The sequence below is a fragment of the Labeo rohita genome, chromosome 20 (genome assembly GCF_022985175.1).
Source record: "Labeo rohita strain BAU-BD-2019 chromosome 20, IGBB_LRoh.1.0, whole genome shotgun sequence".
NCBI lineage: Eukaryota > Metazoa > Chordata > Actinopteri > Cypriniformes > Cyprinidae > Labeo > Labeo rohita.
The window spans coordinates 20,234,621-20,252,134 of record NC_066888.1 but is presented as its reverse complement, the minus strand read 5'-3'; the positions used below and the strand labels follow the sequence as shown (position 1 = coordinate 20,252,134).

At 35.8% G+C, this 17,514-nt stretch overlaps 1 protein-coding gene across 1 annotated transcript in view; it reads left to right on the top strand.

The window, feature by feature from the left end:
* The window catches only part of usta (uronyl 2-sulfotransferase a), a 66,404-nt gene that overhangs the window by 36,371 nt on the left and 12,519 nt on the right, over window positions 1-17,514 (top strand). The window contains exons 2-3 of the mRNA XM_051139453.1: window positions 5,466-5,509; window positions 13,311-13,466. Coding sequence (XP_050995410.1) covers window positions 5,466-5,509; window positions 13,311-13,466 — 200 coding nt within the window. The remainder of the gene's footprint in view (window positions 1-5,465; window positions 5,510-13,310; window positions 13,467-17,514) is intronic.

Below are 17,514 nucleotides of genomic sequence, written 5' to 3'. Positions count from 1 at the left end.
GTAAGACCGTTGTTGTTCATCTTTGGAACACAAATTAAAATATTTGATGAAATCCTAGAGCTTTCTGACCCTTGAGCACAAAAAGTGTTCTCGTATCTTCATAAAATTATGATTAAACCATTGACAATGACCCTATGATTTCCGTGATGTAGACAGAATCACTATTTTAAAGGTATTCACGGCAAAATGTTTTTTTTTCTTTTTTTTTTTCATTTTTCAGTATTTTAATATAAACATCAGAGCACTTTATATAATAAAAATGTAATAATTTTTCCCAATTTCCATGCCGTTGTGAGGGCAATCCATTAGTATGACAATATGATTATGAGAAATCTTGCTGCATGCACATTTGAGTAAAGAAAATATGTATTACACATATATTTTATACATTTATTTCATTGAGGGCCGTCAGTCGACAACAGGTTCACACTGACATTGTTTGCTTTGGTTGGTTGGCTTGCTTGTTCCCTAAAATCAAATCGAATCCAGAGTCAGATGTTCAGAATGTCCTTCAGTGCTTAATTGTCTCAAGAATGTTCTACCTGCGGTCACAGATTATTACAGGATGTGATCTGAAAATGAGACTGCATGAAAATAGCCAGCGGCTTTTGTGTTTCACAGTACCTCACAAACGAGACGTCGACCCTGTGCGGCTTCCGGCTTCGTCTCTGGAGTATTTGTGGCTCTCCTCATCTCTAAACCATACTTTACAGAGTCACCAATTTCATAACTCAAATTAAACATCACATGCCGAAAGCATACGTTTATGGAATTCCGACACAAACAACAGCATTCCTGAGCCAAGCCAGATGTGTTGAGAAAATTCCGTTTTAGAGAATGTTTTGCTTTATGAGAGCCAAAAAAGGCTACTTTTACGTTAACGATTGATTTTATTTTTGAATGTTTCTGCTTTAGTGTTTGTGAGTATGTTAGTGGCTTTTTCCATCAATGTCATTATGACTTTTTGTGTCTTAATTATAGGTTATTAATGGTCCTTTCATAACCAAAGCAAACTTTGAATCGGCTTCTAAACAACCCATGAACAAATTTGACAGAAATGCACCACTGTTTGATTTCTTTCCAGTCTTAACCCACTGTCTGTATAATCCAGCTGGCCCACTCTAATCATTGCAGAAGTCCTCTGTTTACATTTTGCATTTCTACTGCTTTGGTCTCCAATTATTTCCAAGCCTGGCGACCTGAATGACTCTAATGGAGTCTGGGAATCTGACCCCTAGACGACTGTAGCTGGGACGGGTAGTTAGTGGAGGTGCTAATTGGCTCTGAGGGGTTATGAAGGTCCAGTATCAGATGAAGTAAGATGCAGACCAAAGCCTGGACAGAGGGTGCCGTTGTGGGGGGTAAGCAGGGCACTGGGGCTTTCAGTGGATAATTGAGCAAGCCCCCCACAAACTGCGTAATCCTGATAGCAGTGACAAGTACATTTTAGGACAAGGTCATTCTAAGGCTTACATGAGCAATTTCAACAGCAGTATAGAATGGACTTCTGCAGAATAATCTGTTTTACATTAAAATGCTGAAAAACATTTTCATCTTTACATTTTGTATATAGTGCTGGGGATTTACTGGTTTAAATGGTATGAATTTTTAAAAAAACAAGTGCCTATGCAATGTACAAAGTGTTGTTAGATGAGAGAAGATCCCTGTTAACTGAATACACTTCTGACTAATGGTTGGAAAACTTTTAGAACTACTAATAACAAACAGTTAATTCTTTAAATGGGCAAATAAACCAGCTGTCAATGGCTACTAACAGAAGCCAGAGATGCTGAAGAAAAACGTAAAGAGGAAAAAAGACTGTAGCAGGCAAATCATGCTCACTGGTCACGATATGCGAAATACAGGAAGAAAATCCAAAATATTGAACTGGGGGTGTAGGGTTTATATTAGGGCTGCACGATAAATCGCATAGGGTTGTCAGTCGCATTTAGTCAGTAAAGCTGGTAGTTTTTCCATCACGTGCGTTCAGCTGGAGCAGCCATTAATACACAGAGCCGTCAATCACTGACAAGCTACGCAAAATCGCGCCATAATCGCAGATTAATCGCATTTGATTATGAGCGCGATTTTTATTTTTTTTTTTATTTTTTTCTTTTGTTTTCTCCTTGTCAGTTGCCGCTCCAGCAGAATGCACATGATGGAGACTTACTACTAATCAAAGTACTGGTGTTACTGACTAAAGGCACCTGACAATCGCATGCAATTTATTGTGCAGCCCTAGTTTATATGTATTTCTGAGGGGAACTGAGTCTCTTCAGAAAAGTTTAGATGGTATTTTCTTCTCATCTTACCTCTGTATAATGCATATGAATGTAGTATTTAAAAGCGCTGCACTGCTTTGTGTATAGCGGTAACCGAGGAAATGCTGTATCACTGCTGTTCCATAAGCGCCACCTGCTGTCAGAGAGTGGATTTGTGTTCTATTTCTGTCCATATGCTGTTTTTGTTTTGTTGAGATGTTTTATGTAGCATAATTTCACAAAGCTAAGGTCAGACCATTTGCTTTTTGCTTCAAATTTTTAAATGTACAATCTAATTACAATCTAATTTACATAAAAATCTGATCATGCTACTGTATATGCAGCTTGTTAGTTTGGATCGTGATTAAAACGCAGTGGTTCTGCACAGTGGATAATTTGTGCCGCCAACTTGTATTTCTTTGGTAAATAGGTTTGTGTATGTTTTATTTAGTCTATAAAACTGTTTGTTTGCTGTAAATCATTTTATTTTATGCAAAGCAAACTAAAGAGATGCAATGTCAGTCACCTAAACAAGTCGCATTGTTTTTTTTGCGATGGATAAATGTTTATTTTTTATTTTTTTATTTTACTTCAAACTATTTGAAAGGCAATTACCATAATAACTCTTTATAATACATAAAAAAATGTAATAATCTTCTTTTCTGCATTTCATATCTTTTGATAAATTGCTGGTGATGTTCTGGATTTGTAAAAAATACACTGTGAATAACTGAACTGAATCAAATTCTTCATGTCTTGTGTGTCACTCAGCAGCAAATGAGTCCTGAGTATAGTGTACACATAGTGTGCATGTTTAGAAGCCATATGGTCCCATTAACAAGGTTTCAGTGCTGACAGCTGCCACTAAAAAAGGAACATGAAGTTGTATGATGCATTACAGAGAAACTGAAATATGTGATATGAGATCTCTTTTAGATCCCCTTGACCTCAATTTGGGGGGGGGGGTCAAGGTTTTGGCATCAAACAAGACATCTTGTAACATTACAAAACTTCTATTTCAATTAATAATCAAAGAATCCTGAAAAAATGTATTATGGTTTTTGCAAAATATAACAGCAGCACAGTTTTTAACAATAATTATAATATGAAGAAGTGTTTCTTGAGCACCAAGTCAACATAATAGAATGATTTCTGAAGGATCATGTGACACTAAGGACTGGAGTAATGATGATAAACTCAGATTTGGCATGACAGGAATAAATTTCATTTTAAAATATAATAAAATACATTAAAACTGTTATTTTAGGTTGTAACAGTATTTCACAATATTTTACTGCATTTTTGATCAAATAAATGCAGCCTTGTTGAGCTATAGCAACATTTTAAAACTCTTACCAACTGCAAACTTATGAGAATTATACCTCAGGAGGGCATTTTTACAATGCAAATAGTGTGCCACAAATTGAAAGATGTTACATTGCTGACACCATCAGTCCGGAACAGTATTTTGTACGGTAGTTTGTGCTCTGCATGTCACCTTCCAATTGATTGTGATTTATCTGTGCTAAACCTATTCATGACTTATGACTTCTTTGCCTGGGGGATGAGAACGCATCGATCTTTGTCTATGCATATCTGATTCTTTTACTCACTCATACTGAGAAAGTTGAAGATAGACTGAGAAGTATAGCAGCTCTGTGTTGCTGGATGAGTTATTTATTCAGCAGACAGACACAGCCAGTGCACAACAGATAACATTAAAGGAGCAGTGTACCTTAATGTGCAAATGAAAATACTGTCATAAGTTACTCACCCTCATATTATTCCAAACCTGTATGACTGTTCTTGCTTGCAAGAAACATGAATGGAAATATTTAGCTGTCTGAGCTGCTATTCTACACAATGAAAGTGAATGGAGACCAGCTCCAAAGAGGTGAAAAAACACCATAAAAGCCAAGACAAGTCCATATGACTTATACACTGTTCTTTAAAGATTTCGAAAGCCGCATGACCAAAATGTCGTTTATAATTCACTACAAAATCTAGCTTGATAGCTGTGGTCACTGTTCACTTTCATTCCATGGAACAGAGCAGCTTTCATGTTCTGCTATAAATATTTGATTTTGTGGTCCAAAGAAAGTGAGTCATACAGGTTTTGAGAAAAGACATGATGGTGAATAAATGACAAATTATTATGACTTGGATGAACTTTTCCTTTAAGTGGATAGTTCACCCAAAAGTGAAAATTCTGTCATCATTTACTCACCCTTAATTTGTTCCAAACCTGTAGGATTTTCTTTCTTCTGCTGAACATAAAAGATGTTTTGAAGACTGTTAATAACTAAACAGTTTTTGGTACCCCATTGACGATTAATCGCGTTTAATCGCGTACAAAATAAAAGTTTGAGTTTGCCTGATATATGTGTGTGTACTATGTGTGATTATCATGTACATATAAATACAAACACATTAATGTATATATTTACAAGTATGTATTTATTTATTATATTTTTATATAATTTATATATAAATAAAATATTTTGTACATAAATAACATATTTCTCTTAAATATATACATTAATTTGTGTATTTATATATAAATAGTAATTACACACAGTACACACACATATATTAGGCAGACTTTTTATTTTGTATGCGATTAATCGCGATTAATCATTTGACAGCCCTAATTTATTTTCTTTTTTCATACTGTGGAAGTCAGTGGGGACCAACAAATGTTTGGTCGCTGACATTCTTCAAAATAGCTTCTTTTATGTTCAACAGAAGAAAAAAACCCATACTAATTTGAGGGTGAGTAAATGATCACAGAATTTTAGTTTCTGGGTGAACTGTCCCTTTAACACAAGAAGAACAGTGCTGAATCCAGCCTGCCATCTGGAGTGGAGGTTAAAAAGAAGACCCTTGTTTGAGATGAAAGAATGTCTCCTCCTTTTTAGCCACTACTGTACCACAGAAGGCGCTGCATTAAGACACAGTTTTTCTCTCGAAACACCCACAGAAACACACAAACCATTTCCTCGTAGTGGATGTCATCTGGCTCCCATGCTGATTTTCAATGCTGATACATCTCAGATGCTAAATCTGCTCTATTTCAAAATGCGATTTTTCACTGAACGCACTAAAACATTTTGTTTTGCCTACATTGCACTCTAAGCTTATGATTTACTAAATAACAGATGTTTTAAATAAGCAGCTCACTCTGACACTCAATTTTCTTTACAGGAGAATCCACTTTTGTTGACGACCACGGGCCTCCTACACCGAGGGTAAGTTGTTTTTTGCAATATCGAACAATTTTTCCTCTCTCTTGTTTTTCTTCAATTCATAATGTACTGCACAAAACATCCCTGTCTGCTATTGTCCTGTTATTTTGGCCTTCTCACACTAGAGGAAATCATTTCAAGATTCAGTGTTCACTGTAGTCTCATTTCCTCAGATTTGATAGTGAATGTAAGGTCTCACACACACACACACACACAGTCACACATTCACTTTTAACAGTCTTGTGAAATGGTTTGAGGAATGCAGTTTTATTTCCTGTGTTGATGTGTTTGCTAATGAAAGAGGAAGTTTGAGTGGTACATATTGTGGGAGTTTTATTAGTAGCAAGTAGACTTTAGTTTACATCACTGCCTGGTAAAAACATGCTATTTTTGCTAAATATTTCTTTTATTTTATGTATATGACTCATATGCAACTATTACAGAACATTCAAACACTCACTGATGCTTCAGAAGGAAACACGGTGCAGTAAAACTTTTTTAATTTGAAGATCAGCGTAAATTTACCTTATGTTGCCTTCTGGGAAACATGTAAGTATCTTCTATAGCTTCTGAAGGGCAGTACTAAATTTAACAAAAAAAAAATTGTATTTAGGGAAAATAAGAAAAATGTACACATCAGCATTCTGTTCATAAGTTTTCACCTTCCTGCTCTTAATGCATCGTTTTTCCTTCTGGAGCGTCAGTGAGTGTTTGAACCTTCTGTAATAGTTGCATGTAAGTCCCTCAGTTGCCCTCATTGTGAAAAGATGGATCTCAAAATCATATAGACATTGCTAGAAAGGGTTAAAAAACACATCTATGGATTATTCAGGTAACAACACAGTATTAAGAATCAAGTGTATGTACACTTTTGAACAGGGTAATTTCTATAAATTCAACTAGTATTTTCTCTTGTGGACTATATGTAAACATCTTTTATGTGAAATATCTTATTCAGGTCAGTACTAAATAAAAAATAACATGCATTTTGTATGATCCTCTTATTTTGGTAAAATAATTAAATTAGCAGATTCTGCAAGGTGTATGTAAACTTTTGACTTCAAATGTATTTTAGGTTTTTTATGTTTAAAATTGTCATGGTCAACAAAGAGTTAACTCAACACGCTCATGACAGCTCATCTTATCAGCACTTCCTACGGAGGGGCGGCAGCTCTGTTTGCTGATAAACAGATTAGAATGAGAGTGAAACAGAATGAGTGAAAAGAACCAGCTTGATTTAAGAGGAGTGTCATTACACGCACTCTGCAAAAGAGGTTAAACCCAGTGAAAGTTTCAGCTGAGTTTACTCAGAGGATGAACGATGAAACTGTTTCATAATAGTAGGGTTGAAGCCATCACTGTGGTCTGTCTATGGTTTTATAGAGACTTGTTGAAAAACGAGTCATTATATGTGTAAGAGGACACATTTGTTTTAAGACGAGAGTCTTAAAGCACTTGTTACATGTGCGAAACCAAATTCACATGATTTAAATTCCCTGTAGATTTGAAATGATTTAGAACTATTATTGTAATCAGTGTTCTAATCAGTGTTTTGTGGTTAAAAATAACTCTAATCTAATCTCATTTCTTTGCGCTACTTTCCAGAGCTATTTTCCATCTCTTTGTTTTTTTTGTCCTTTTATGAAATGTGTTCAAATGATTCAGAGACTCTGGAATGCTGGAATGATTCATTGACAGCATTGAGATCTGTATTGTGCACTCGCATATGACAGAATAGTCCCGAAGAGAGCAGGAGAGGGGAGTCCACCCATAAAAAATAATCTTGTGAATTTTAGTGATAGCTCTGTGCAAATGTAAACTGTACAAACAGCGTTTTTTTGTTTCTAACTAAAGGGAGGTTCTGATATTTTCTGTTTTGAATATACACCCAAGAGACCTCTGTGCCACTCTAAAATAAATCTTTATTTACAGTTTATGTAATATCCTGCCTCAAGAGAGCGGCACTGTAAATACACCATCTGGTTTGTTAAAACAAATTCTTTTTCATAGGGTTTACCAATGTCAAAGGGAAAGTTTTGTAGTATGTTAATTCATAGGAACTGTTGTATAAAGAAATGTTAAATGATGGCATATATTTTATTTTCATAGTTACTTGATAATAAAAACATATATATATATATACACATACAGTCATGGCCAAAAATATCGGCTCCCTTGCAATTCTGTCAGAAAATACAGCCCTTCTCTCAGAAAATGCAGTTGCAAATGTTTTGGTACTTACATGTTGATTTTTTTTTTTTTTTTTTTTTTTTTTTTGCATTGGAACAGCGCAAAAAAACAGGGAAGAAAAGTAAAATCTGATACAATTACACACAGAACCCAAAAAACTGCACTGGACAAAATTATTGGCACCCTTAACTTATTATTTGGTAGCTCCCCCTTTGGAAAAAAATAACCGAAATCAGTTGCTTCCTGTAACCATGACTGAGTTTCTTACACCTCTCTACTGAAATTTTGGACCACTCTTCTTTTGTAAACTGCTCCAGGTCATTCAGATTTGAAGGGTGCCTTCTCCCAACTGCTGTTTTGAGATCTCTCCACAAGTGTTCTATGGGATTCAGATCTGGACTCATTGCTGGCCATTTCAGAACTCTCAAGCTCTTTGTTTGTAACGATTTTTGAGTGCTTTTTGAAGTGTGTTTCGGGTCATTGTCCTGCTGGAAGGCCCATGACCTCTTGTGGAGACACAGCTTTCTGACACTGGCCTCTACATTGTACTGTTCACATTGTCAAGGCATCCAATGCCAGAAGCAGCAATGAACCCCAAAACATCTTTGAACCTTCACCATGTTTGACTGTAGGGACTGTTTTTTCTTTGAAGGCCTCATTTCTTTTTCTGTAAACATTGCCATGATGTCCTTTACCAAAAAGCTCTAATTTTGTCTCATCTGTCCACAGTATTTTCCCCCAGAAGGATTGTGGTTTTGTCACATAAGTTTTGGCAAACTTCAGTTTTGGTTTTTTATGCTTTTGTATCCTCTTGGGTCTCCTACCATAGCTTCTCTTTTCATTCAGATAGCTACGGATAGTGCGAGCTGACACTGTTGTACCCTGTGTCTGCAGATCAGCTTAAATTAGTTTGGAAGTTAACTGAGGTTCTTTATCCACCATTCGAACAATCCTTCGTTGTAATTTTTCATTAATTTTGCTCTTCCATCCACGTCCAGGGAGGTTAGCTACAGTGCCATGGGCTGTAAACCTCTTGATGATATTGCACACAATAGACACAGGAACATTAAGATCTCTGGAGATGGACTTGTAAGCTTGAGATTATCCATGTTTTTCCACAATTTTTTTTTTTCTCTCAAATCCACAGACAACTCTTCTTTCTTTGCTCCATGCTCAGTGTGACACACAACACAGAGGTTGAGTCAATTTTTCTCCATTTTAACTGGTTGTAAGTGTGATTATTATATTGCCCACACCTGTTACTTGCCACATACAAATTACAAATTACAGGAGCATCACATGCTTGAAAAGCAATTATTTCTTACAATTTTGACAAGATGCCAATAATTTTGTCCAGTCCATTTTTGAGTTCTGTGTGAAATGTGATCAAGTTTGACTTTTCTTCTCTGTTTTTTGTGTTGTTGCAGTGCAAACAATAACAATAAGCAAGTGAATACCAAAACATTTGCAATTGGAACAATTTTCTGAGAGAAGTGTTGCATTTTCTGACAGAATTGCAAGGGTGCAGATATTATACTGATAGCTAATATGAGAAGACAAAAGAGTTTTTTCACTGGTCAGTGTAAGACTGAAGCTCATTTTTGACTCTGAGCCACAAAGACAGACAAAGATGAGACTGTGTGCATCAGCATCTGTCCAGACTGAGAGACTCAAACAGAGCCATATTTAATCATAGTGTTTAAGCTTGATATGATTTAATAAGAGATAAACTATGTTTGCTTTAGCCTCATTTGCTTGGGGCGTTCCCTCTGAGGAGGCAAGGGAGGTACAGTATCTCCTCGAAATATAGGATGAGAAACAAAATTCGTAGTACAAAAATAAAACAATACCAATATTACAAAATATAGCATTAAAAAATGTATGAATCACTTGTTTTTCCAAAGAAACATTGTCCAACAGCAAAACCAGCAGGTAAAATTACATTGAGAGTCCCCGTCTCTCTCGCCTCCACTGAGACCCCCTAAAGTGTTCGTGGGTTTGGTGGGAGGTAATTGAGAATGAATGGGGGATGAAGTTCTTTTTCCACATTGAGAATGAAGTCACTCAGAGAAGGCAATCCTCCATTGCGATATGATTTGATATGGCTGGTTATGGTTGGCTGTGATTGGCTCATGCAATATATCCCACCTCTTGTGTTCATGCACGTTCTGCGTTGTGAATCTGAATGAATAATATAATGCCATTAATGGGAAGACTATTTAAAAAAAAGTAAAAGTTATTATTTTTTGGAATAAATGTAAAATGCTTAAAAACACTAACTTGATGACATTCATACTTGGCTTTAAATATAATATTGATTCTTGTTATAATAGGCTAAGTAATGTTTATTTAACCAAGAAAATGTGACTGGGATACAGAATCACCTCACAAGTGATATTAACAAAATTTAAAAGATGCCTTGCCCTAGAGACAGATGTGCACAAGAATGTGGTTGACATGTGTATATATAAAAATGTATATATAAAATTTTACAGCTCAGAGTAAAACATTTGGAAAATATGACTTCCTGAATGTGAAAGTAATGTAATCAAAGTCCAGTTCAATGTGTGCATGTGTATAAATCATCCAGTTTCTACTAGGACCACTTTTGTTCAATATAAAAAGATATACCTGTCTGTATAAATCTTCACTATTCTCCTAGGTAGTAATGTTTAGTGTAGATATGTATAGGTTGGGAAAGTCTTTGGTAGCTGAAACCCCTGCAGTTACTGAAAGACCCCAAGCCAGCAACGATAACAACTAGTTTTTACATCTCACAGCTGTGGAAAAACAAGCGCAGGGACGTTACTGGGATTACATACTGTTAAATAGAAAATCAAATACATTCAGCAGCCATTACTCCAGTCTTCAGTTTCACATGCTCCTTCTGTTCAGTTTCACATGTTCTTTTTCTGTATTAGTTTTGATGAATAGAAAGTTCAGAAGAACACCTTTTATTTTTTTATTCATTTTATTTTATTTTTGTAACAGTGTAAATGTCTTTACTTTCATTTTGATCAATTCATTGCATCCTTGCTGTATAAAAAAAACTCTTACTGACCCCAAAATTCTGAATAGTGTAGATGTAATGCATCTATAAATGGCTGCTAAAGCAGAACAATCTGGAGGAAGCATTTATTTAGCAGCAGAAGAGAAAGAAGGCGTGTACAGATGGACATTTCCTCAGAGTAATAATGAGCTGAGAGATGAAATGCAGAAGTGTGATTATCTTCATATTGCTCAAGGGGAAGAAGAGTGAGAAAGGAATAAATGTCCAGAGAGGGAGGGAAATGGAGATTGAGTGAAGGAAAATGGGATGGGGGAGAATTAGCAAGGCAGCTGGGCTCACACAAGGCCTCTTAGTGTGTGTGTGTGTGTGTGTGTGTGTGTGTGTGTGTGTGTGTGTGTGCGCGAGGTAAAAAAAAAAAGAGAGCATTCTCTGTGAACTTGAACCGTATTTGTTGTTTTGAGAGAGCGCTGTTCCACTCTATGAAGCGTGATACTAAGTGAGAAAGAAAAATGATGAGGGGGTCTTGTTTAGCTAGTGTTTACAGACCTGAATAAAAGCAAGAATGGCTATTGTAGTTAAGTTACAAACCTTTTCACACATTCAAACATAAACACAAATTGCTTTTGACACAAATGTTTTCTCTGAGGAGCATTTTTCACACACACACACACACACACACACACACACACACACACACAGGGATACAAAGCTCTCCAAACCCCAGTTTCATCTAGGTTGCTGGCCTACAGGGAATTCCGTTCCTCCTTCCACACTGAATGTTCGTCTAGGAATTTACAAATTTCCTCTGACTCTCTCTTGAAGAATCATTCTAGTAGAGTAGTGTGGAGTAGTGAAAAAAGATCTGGGCTGGAAACTGGCGTTTAGTCCCACACCTGAGCTACAGTGTCACTATTGTGTTGTTAAGCGAGACACTTAACCTCAGGTTATTCCAGTGGGATTGGTCCTGTCCTGTATGCTTTCAGGAGAAATAAGCATCAGGCAAAAATTGCATGATTACTGTATGCTTAAAGGGATGGTTAACCCAAAAATTAAAATTACCCCATGATTTACTCACCCTCAAGCCATTCTAGGTGTGTGTGACTTTCTGATGTTCTTTCAGACGAATACAGTTGGAGTTATATTTTAAAAAAATGTCCTGGCTCTTCCAAACTTTATAATGGCAGTGAATGTGTGTTAATATTCAGTAGTCCAATAGAATTCCAATAAAGTCCAACCATCCATCATAAAGAAGTGAAAAATCAGCCCTCTCTGAACTGAAGCAATACTGAACTGACTTGAGATAAATAATGATTTTATTGTCTTTTATTACTGCTTTACAGCAGAATATGAACTGTCTCCATGGTTAAGTTTCCACAATTGATTCTACTACTAATTAATCACTGTGAAGGTGCTTTGGCACAACCTGTATTGTATGAAGTGCTATAGAAGAAAAGGTGATTGACTATATTAAATGACTTACTTAAAGGAGTTTTTCCAAAAAGAAGTTTTTCCAAAAAGAAAACTGTCATCATTTACTCACTCTCAATTTGTTTTAAACCTGTATGCATTTCTTTCTTCTGCTGAGCATAATAGAAGGTATTTTGAAGAATGTGGATAACCACATTCATGGCTGGTCCCTATCCATAGTAAGTTAAAAATACAATGGAGGTCAAAGGGGACAAACAACTGATTAATATAAAATATCTTCTTTTATGTTCAGCAGAAGAAAGAAATGTATATATGTGTGGAATTTTAATTTCTGATGGACTGTTCATTTAAATATACTTTAGTAAAGACACAGCAAGTCTTATTATTCAGAAATATTAAACATGCTTATTACAGACCTTCCTCAAGTTTGCAGTTGGTTGAAAATATCTGGAATATCTATTTTGGAATTTATTCAGAGTATTTTCTTTCTTCTTTCTTTCTTGCCAGTCTACATCTCGCAGTTGTGACTTTTTTCTCAGAATTATGATACTAACTTGCAGTTGTGTCTTTTTCTCAAAATTGTGAGATATAAACTCGCAATTGGAAGTTATAAAGTCAGAATTGCAAGATATGAATTCACAAATCTGACTTTTTTTCTCATAATTGCATGATATAAACTCACAATTCTGACTTTTTTCTCAGAACTGCGAGTTTGCAATTCTGAGAACATATCAGTCTTTTTTACCCCCCTTAAAATTAAACTATAACTCGGAAAAAATTCAGAATTGTGAGATATAAACTCACTATTGCAAGAAAAAAGTCAGAATTGTGAGTTTTTATCTTGCAATTCTGACTTTATTTCTCACAGTTGTGAGATTATATTATGCAATTCTGAGAAAAAAAAGATACAATTACAAGTTTATGTCACAATTCTGACCTTTTACCTCACAATTGTGAGTTTAAATCAGAATTGTGAGATATGTAACATTTAATCTTTTTTCTTTTTCTTTTTTTTTTCATTCAGTGGCAGAAACATTCTTCCATATCATCCAGCACTAATAGTAATTGAACACAGTATAAAATTGTCAGTCAGAACTGGCCAAAATTGTTGCTTTTCTTCTTTGTTTATGTTTTGTTCTTCCTAATAACTATCTATTTAAATGTCTGTGTGTCTAGGAACTGCCATTCCCAAGTCAGGTGATCTACAACAGGGTTGGCAAGTGTGGAAGTCGGACAGTCGTCCTGCTGCTGAGGATTCTGGCAGAAAAGCACCAGTTTAACCTGGTGTCCTCTGACATCCATAACAAAACCAGACTCACAAAGCATGAGCAGGTCAGTGGATAGGTGTGTGTGTGTGTGTGTGTGTGTGTGTGTGTGTGTGTGTGTGTGTGTGTGTGTATGAGGCAACTTCTGAGAAATTGTATAGCAAGATAAAAAGCATACTATGATGAAAACTTGCTGATGTGATTAAATAAAGGTGTTTGCCAAAGGGAAATGCTCGCTTAATGCCAGCGGCAATGAAACACATCCGAATGGCACTCATTGTGGAGAAAAATACACACTTTCCTCCCTTGTGGAGAGGAAAAGAAAACATTCAGTCATCCCGTTTGGGTCGAGTCGAGCCATCACACCTCCACACTGCTAAACTCAGCCTATGAAAAGCTAAAATAAATAAGCTAATTAAATAACACTCATATACATTTGTTGAGTAAGAGAGTGAAATAAAAGTGACTAATCTGACTGGAAATCTATCCATATCTTGGAGTACACTCATAATTCTCTCTGGACATTACGGAACCTTCTTGATGATTTTGTGAGTGATACATTATTCATAGGTTTTAGGGGGTAAACTGGTTAGATGTACGGTAAATACTCAAAGCTAATATTAAATGTTTGTGTTTACAGTGGTAAGCTCAGAACACATACAGGTTTCATTGCCATCAGAAAAACTAACTCTCGTAAACGCTGGTGTGTGTCCAGACAGATAGAGAGCGAGTGGATAACAGCCAATGAAAGTGAAGCTTGGTGTGGTATATTTTTAGAATGTTCTGTCATTCCAAACCTGTGTGACTCTCTTCTGTGGAACACTGAAAATGTATCCTCTGCAGTGAATGGGTGGCGTCAGAACGAGAGTCTGAACAGCTGATAAAAACATCACAATAATCTACAAGCAATTCACACTATGGCTAATTGAGTAATCGATTTGATTTGAATTGAGTAGTCGATTATTCTGATGATTAATTTGAGGACTTCAGATAATTTTTTGACTTAAGTGGACAATAGATTTTAAAGTGACTTGTATACATGTACATATATAATAGCAATGAGGCAATAACAGTTGGTTCAAATAAAGTACCAAAGCAAGTAATATTGAACAAACTGTTAAAATACATAAAGTATTATAGGCTATACAATAGAACTAATGTACATTATCCATTATAACAAATGCCGGCAGAGAGTGCCAATGGGCACTTTACAACGCGATTGAATCCTTGTTTAATATTGACTAAACAACATTTCATTTAAAATACCACTTAATCTTTAATATTTGGCCACTTCTTTATGAAAGAAATGCTGAAGCCACTGTCATTTCTTGCACAAGAGCATGTGGACAAAAACATGCAAACTCAGAGTGAGGGTTTAAACTTTTATTTCAAAGTCGTGATAAACAGTTAGCATATTTAGAAAATAATGATACTCTCCTGTGTTGCCATAGATTTATAAATTATTTACCTTATAAATCTGATACAGTGGCGTACATTGTTCCCAGATGAACATCATAAGCAACTCAGACTCATAGCATATGCAGAGATGAAGTTTGAGAAGGTCTACACATGTGAATGATGATTGTTTGTGTGGAGCAGCATTAACTGTAACCTACACGTAATAAAACTGCAACACATATATTTATGTGAATTTACTTTAGCGCTGTGCTTTATTATGATTTTCATATGGTTGTAATATTTCGTGTAGCTTTAGAAAATGTTCTAATGATGCTTTTAACGGATTCTCGTCCGTAGAACATGCTACGTCTGGTATTTTGCTGGAATGGGCAAAATCCAATCGAAGATTTTTTATAATTGAGTAATCGAATTTAATCAAGGAATCATGACAGCCCTAATTCCCCCGATCCAGGCCATTAGGTAAAAAAAGTTGCATGTTTGTAATAAGCAAATCAACCATTAAAACATTTTTAACTTCATACCAAGCTTCCAGCTAAAATGGAGTCCTCAATCCATATAATTGATTTCTCCAGTGAAAACTTTTCATTGATCGTGTTTTTTTTTTTTTTTTTTAATAAACTGATTCAATTACTTAATAAAACAAGTATTTAACATCTTGTTTTGATTGGATCACTGATACAACAATCAAGTTTAATCATCTAATAAACCTTGCTTGGAAAATTATCCCATCGGCGTTGTCCATAATTAGCATGAGTTTCCTTGTGTGCATTAAGTGCATTTCCAGTCCTTGTTTTCTCTGGCTGACAGCTGTGATTGTGAATGATTACCTATTTGTGGTCTTGATGCATCTGCACAGTCTCCTAAACGAATGCAAATTTCACTGCAGGATATGGGTTATAAAACTTTCATTTAGAGAAGAAAGTTTATTTGTGTGTATAGAGGGAACGTTCAGTCTTTTTTTTTATCCAACCTTTTAACGAGACGAGAACAAATGAACCTCTCCATTAAACAATCATAATGTTCACATTGTTATGTGATTGTGTAGAACACGATTTAGTTATTAAATTGATAGTTTGCACAGAATTGAAAGTCTGTCAGCTGCTAATTAATATAATTTACTCACTCTCATGTTATTGCAACCTACCTGTGTGACTGAATTTCTCTCCGTGGAACGCCAATGGCAAAGTTCCATCATGTCATTCTAATAAGATATTTTTAATTAGTCTCAACGCACCAAACCGCTGACCGTTTACGCAAGCTGAGGTGTTACTTATGATGTGGTCCTACCAACACCTTTTTTATCATTACTTAGTACAGTGTATGGCCATCTGTGTGCCCATATAGCCATTTACAGAGCAGGAAATGATCTCATTAAATGATGTCACAACTTTTTTTTTGCACACTTTGTGTGCTTGGTGTTTGATAAAGGATTGAAGCTTGAGCAAAGCTCTTGTTACAGTGTGGTTAGTCGTTTGATGGAGTTGTGGCTCAAGAGAGGGAGGGGCATAAAGAGGTTTAGGTTTTGAAATCTCAATTCTGAGGGTGGTCTTTTCCAAACTGGAAACTTCTGGAACCTATTGTTGAGCACTACAGGAAGCTGTGCTCTACACACCGTCCTGGCACATCAGACCAACATTACGCCATCCTGTTCTTCATATGCTGATCTGTTAAAGAGATTGTTAAGTCTCCTTATGCCTGTGTGTATGTATTTTTTTAGAGACTGTAACATGCATTTAAGGACACATGGGCTCTATCAAAGCTGACTGGGGCCCCAGCTGGCCCTCATTAGGAAACGTTAAGGTAATGAAAAGTCAGCCTCATCAGATGACCTAATAACTTTCCACTGCACCACGCACTATCCACTTGAGGAATGTTTCCTTGGTGTGTGTGATTCTGAAACTGAGAGATGAGGTCTGTTTGCAATGTTTTTGCAGTCATGGTTTAATTTTTGAAACGGATCCACTGTTCTGTCTGAAGAACGGTTGTATTTGTAGAAACCGAAAAAACGTGTAGCACACATGTGATGTGGTTGTGTTCTCATATGCTGTACACTAGTTTTAATTAGTTACTGTTGAGGTCAAAAGTTTACATACACCTTGCAGAATTTGCAAAATGTTATTTACCAAAATAAGAGGGATCATTACAAAATGCATGTTATTTTTAATTTGGTACTGACCTGAATAAGATATTTCACATAAAAGACATTTACAGTCCACAGGAGAAAATAAGTTGAATTTATAAAAATGATGCCGTTCATAAGTTTAGATACACTTGATTCTTAATAATCCACAGTTTTTGTTTGTTTGTTTGTTTGTTTTGTTTAATGATCGTTGTTCATGGGTCCTGAACAGTTAAACTGCCCGCTGTTCTTCATAAAAATCCTCCAGGTCCCACAAATTCTTTGGTTTTTCAGCTTTTTTGTGTATTTGAACCCTTTCCAACAATGACTTTGTTGGAAACAACATTATGTTCCAATGTTCCAACATTATGCACTTTCAGAAAAAAAGGTACAGTTCAAAAGTGAAAAGGTACAAATATGTACTTTTAAAATACTAATATGCATTATTTAAGGTACAAATATGTACTGTTTAGGGGTAGGTAAGGTACAAAGATGTACCTTTTTACCTTAGGGTTCCGCCCCAGTGACAGAACTTTTTTCTTACTCATATGCAACTATTACAGACCCTTATTGTTGC